Source organism: Antrostomus carolinensis, unplaced genomic scaffold (assembly GCF_000700745.2).
Source record: "Antrostomus carolinensis isolate BGI_N321 unplaced genomic scaffold, ASM70074v2 scaffold43927, whole genome shotgun sequence".
In the NCBI taxonomy this organism is placed as follows: domain Eukaryota; kingdom Metazoa; phylum Chordata; class Aves; order Caprimulgiformes; family Caprimulgidae; genus Antrostomus; species Antrostomus carolinensis.
In genome coordinates, this window is record NW_010327606.1 from 1 (window position 1) to 3,332 (window position 3,332).

Sequence of the window (3,332 nt, forward strand, 5' to 3'; positions counted from 1 at the left end):
GCTACGGGCTGGGCCCCAAGGTGAGCGCGGGGCACGGGGGAGCACCGGCAGTGCCACCGAGCAGGCTGCAGGTGCCATGGTGTGTCCCCTCCCGTGCTCCCCGCAGGACGAGGACGGGCTGGTCCGGGGGCTCTCGGTGCTCTGCAATCTCGCCAACCAGCTCTACTACCCCTGCGAGCACGTCGCGTGGGCGGCTGACGCCGGCATCATCCGTGTTGGCTCTCAGAAGTGGTGGACGCTGAGCACGGCGCTCTGGGCCGTCTCCCTGCTCCTGGGCATCCTGCGGTGAGGCTGCCCGGGGTGCTGCACGCCGCTGTGGGGAGGGGACGGACAGGGAATGAACCGTGTTCTCTGTCATCGGGTTAAAATGAAGGGCCCTCGCGGCTGCAGAAGGGACGTGCTTAATGGTAGAGAAAAACCTCTGCTGTGATGCTGCAGGAGAAATAGATTCATAAAGTGCTTTGGGTGAGAAGAGGAACATCTTGGATTGTTTTGGCTTTGAGCCCTGTCATCACACAATCCCAGACTGGTCTGGGTTGGAAGGGACCTTAAAGCTCATCCAGTCCCAACCCCCCTGCCAGCAGCAGGGACACCTTCCACTAGACCAGGCTGCTCAAAGCCTCATCCAGCCTCTTTGTCTTTTTTCAAATAACTCTGTCATCTTCTTTTCAGGTCCCTGAGAATCTTGTTCCAGTTGAGAAGAAAGCTGAGGCAGCACAAGTGGTATGATCTCCCTCCTTGGCTACACAGCTAATTTAACCCCAATATAGATAGATATGTTCTCATTTATGAGCTGTTGCTAATTATTATTACATTATGGGCTATCAATGATGTTAACTTTTGCTTCCAACAGTACGTCCTCACCTCTGAGTCAGAAGGAGGTGAAAGCCCAAGTGAAGGCTGAAGTGTTGAGCATCCTGACCGACGTGGCAGATCTCTCCAACGCAATCCACTGGCTGCCTCCGGGATTTCTGTGGGCTGGACGTTTTCCTCCGTGGTTAGTAGGTCTCATGGGGACCATCTCTTCCCTGATTGGTATCTACCAAGCATCTAAAGGAAAAAATTCTGAAGCTGTATAAACCACAATCAAACTTCAGGAGCCACATTTTTACATGGTAAAAATGTCTTCAGCGAGGCAGAGGGTGTATTTTAACTTTCCTGGGTGTTGATGATTGTAATTCCACGTATCCAGGACTGTAATCAAGATGTCTGTTCCAGAGGGGATTGTTTGTGGTGAATAATTTTTATCACTCTTCATCAGAGAAATCTTTCAGGTGAATCCTCTGAAATTTCCTAGGATTGGTACAATAGAGGGGGAAAAAAATCACTTCCATCCATCCTTCCTGTGTCCCAAAAGACAAACGCAACCGTCCCGTCTTCACTGTCACTTCAAAGAGCACAAAGTCAGTGTTAGGTGGGGAAATGGCCACGGTTGTGTCACACAAAATTCTGAAGGGACAAATCCTGTGAGTCCGAGCTCCAGGCTCAACGTTTGGTGCCTCATCTGAACCAGGAAGGTGACCTGTTTCGTGGAAATTTCTCCATCAGATGTTTTGAGCCCAGAGGAGATTCCCCCACGAGTGGAAACAAGATCCTGCAGAAATTATAGAATCACAGAATTATAAATCACAGAATCACCTTGATTGGAGAAAGCCTTGTAAAGATCATCGAGTCCAATCGTTAACTCAATCCTCCAGCGTGAGCAGGAGCAGGTTCTTTTAATCACAGAATCACAGAATGGTGGGGATTGGAAGGGACCTCAAAAGATCATCCAGTCCAACCCCCCTGCCAGAGCAGGAACCTCAATGAGATCACACAGGAAGGCGTCCAGGTGGGTTTTGAATGTCTCCAGAGAAGGAGACTCCACACCCTCCCTGGGCAGCCTGTCCCAGGGCTCTGGCACCCTCACTGGAAAGAAGTTTCTTCTCAAGTTCAAGCAGAACCTCCTGTGTTCCAGCTCACACCCATTGCCCCTTGTCCTACCATTGGGCATCACTGAGAAGAGCCTGGCTCCATCCTCCTGACATTCACCCTTTACATATTTATAAACATTAATGAGGTCTCCCCTCAGTCTCCTCTTCTCCAAGCTAAAGAGCCCCAGCTCCCTCAGCCTTTCTTTTGTTTGTGACGGTTTTGTTTCTTTAGGGACAAGAGGGGAAGGAAATTGCAGCTGTGAGCTGTGAGCAGTGCCTGGCAAAGCTTTCTCCTGGTCTCTATTCCTCATTTAAGGTGAAATATTAGAAGTTGAAAGTTCCTGGTGAAATGAGAAGCAGTTCTGAGCCTCCAGGTGTGCCTTTATGGATTGCCACCGGGTGGAGCTCTTCCACCAGGCTCTGGCAGCAGCCAACAGACTTTATTTTAAAAAAATACTAATAAAAGCAGCAAAACTCACTCATCACCTTTCAAAGGACCAAGCAGACCGATGACCAGATGGGTTTTACAGTCATATTTGTAGGCAGTGCCAATAATAAACGAGATGAATGCTTCAAAGGTGACCTTGGGTGATTATTGCTTCTGATAACCGGGTCAATGTTCTTTCTCTGGCTCCAGAAAGCTCCAGGCTGTGCCGAGGCGACAGAAAACGTTTGTGCTGCGTTGGCTGCAGCTCCCCAATCTGTTTCCAGTTTTTCTTCTCTCAAAATAATTGGGAGCACCTGACTTAACTGTCATGGAAATGCTTCTTTTGAAACCAGTTCTGCTTAGTCTGCATGGTGCTGGTGTTCCTGCACCAGAGACCCTGCTTCCAGCAGCTTTGACCTCTGGGGTGGTGCTGGTGCTCCCTGCCCTGCAGTATGGCACAGACCCTGCTTCCAGCAGCTTTGACCTCTGGGGTTTGGGTTTTTATTACTGGTTTTTGGCACAGACACAGGGAAACTATCTCCTGCCTTGTGTTCAAAGAGCAGAGCGAGGTCTTGGTACTTGTTATCCTTCATCTTTTATCTGGACCTTCACCCTGTGAAGTCTCTGCTCTGCCACAGATTTCACCTTCCTGGCTGTGCTCAGAATTTGGTGTCAGATTTACAGGTTTTGGTACAATTTGGAGTGTAGGCAGGTGGTATCTGGAAGAGATTCTTGTTTTTTCTCTAATTACCTGGTCCTGCTGCAGCTGCTGTCACCACCTACAGTGGCTCCTGCTGTAATTTAGTGTTTTTTTAATAAGAAATCAGATTCTCTTTGTATTCTTAACCCAGTTAACCCATTCCTTCAGAACATGCTCTCCTTCTTAGCACGGGACAAGGTGTAATTCCACAAAATACCTCAAAAACCCCAAATACACCAGTGATGCCAAATTAATTAAAGCCAATGCTTTTAATTTGGGTGTAAAGAAAGGC

General features: G+C 48.7%; 1 protein-coding gene across 1 annotated transcript; it reads left to right on the forward strand.

Moving 5' to 3' along the window:
• Positions 1-5: 5 nt before the first annotated feature.
• Positions 6-1,079, forward strand: PEX11G (peroxisomal biogenesis factor 11 gamma; the record flags this gene model as incomplete). The annotated part of the gene is made up of 4 exons (XM_010171933.1): positions 6-20; positions 107-285; positions 673-723; positions 854-1,079. Coding segments are annotated over 4 exons (471 nt in total), but the record flags the coding sequence as incomplete, so codon positions are not given.
• Between the last annotated feature and the right edge of the window lie 2,253 nt (positions 1,080-3,332).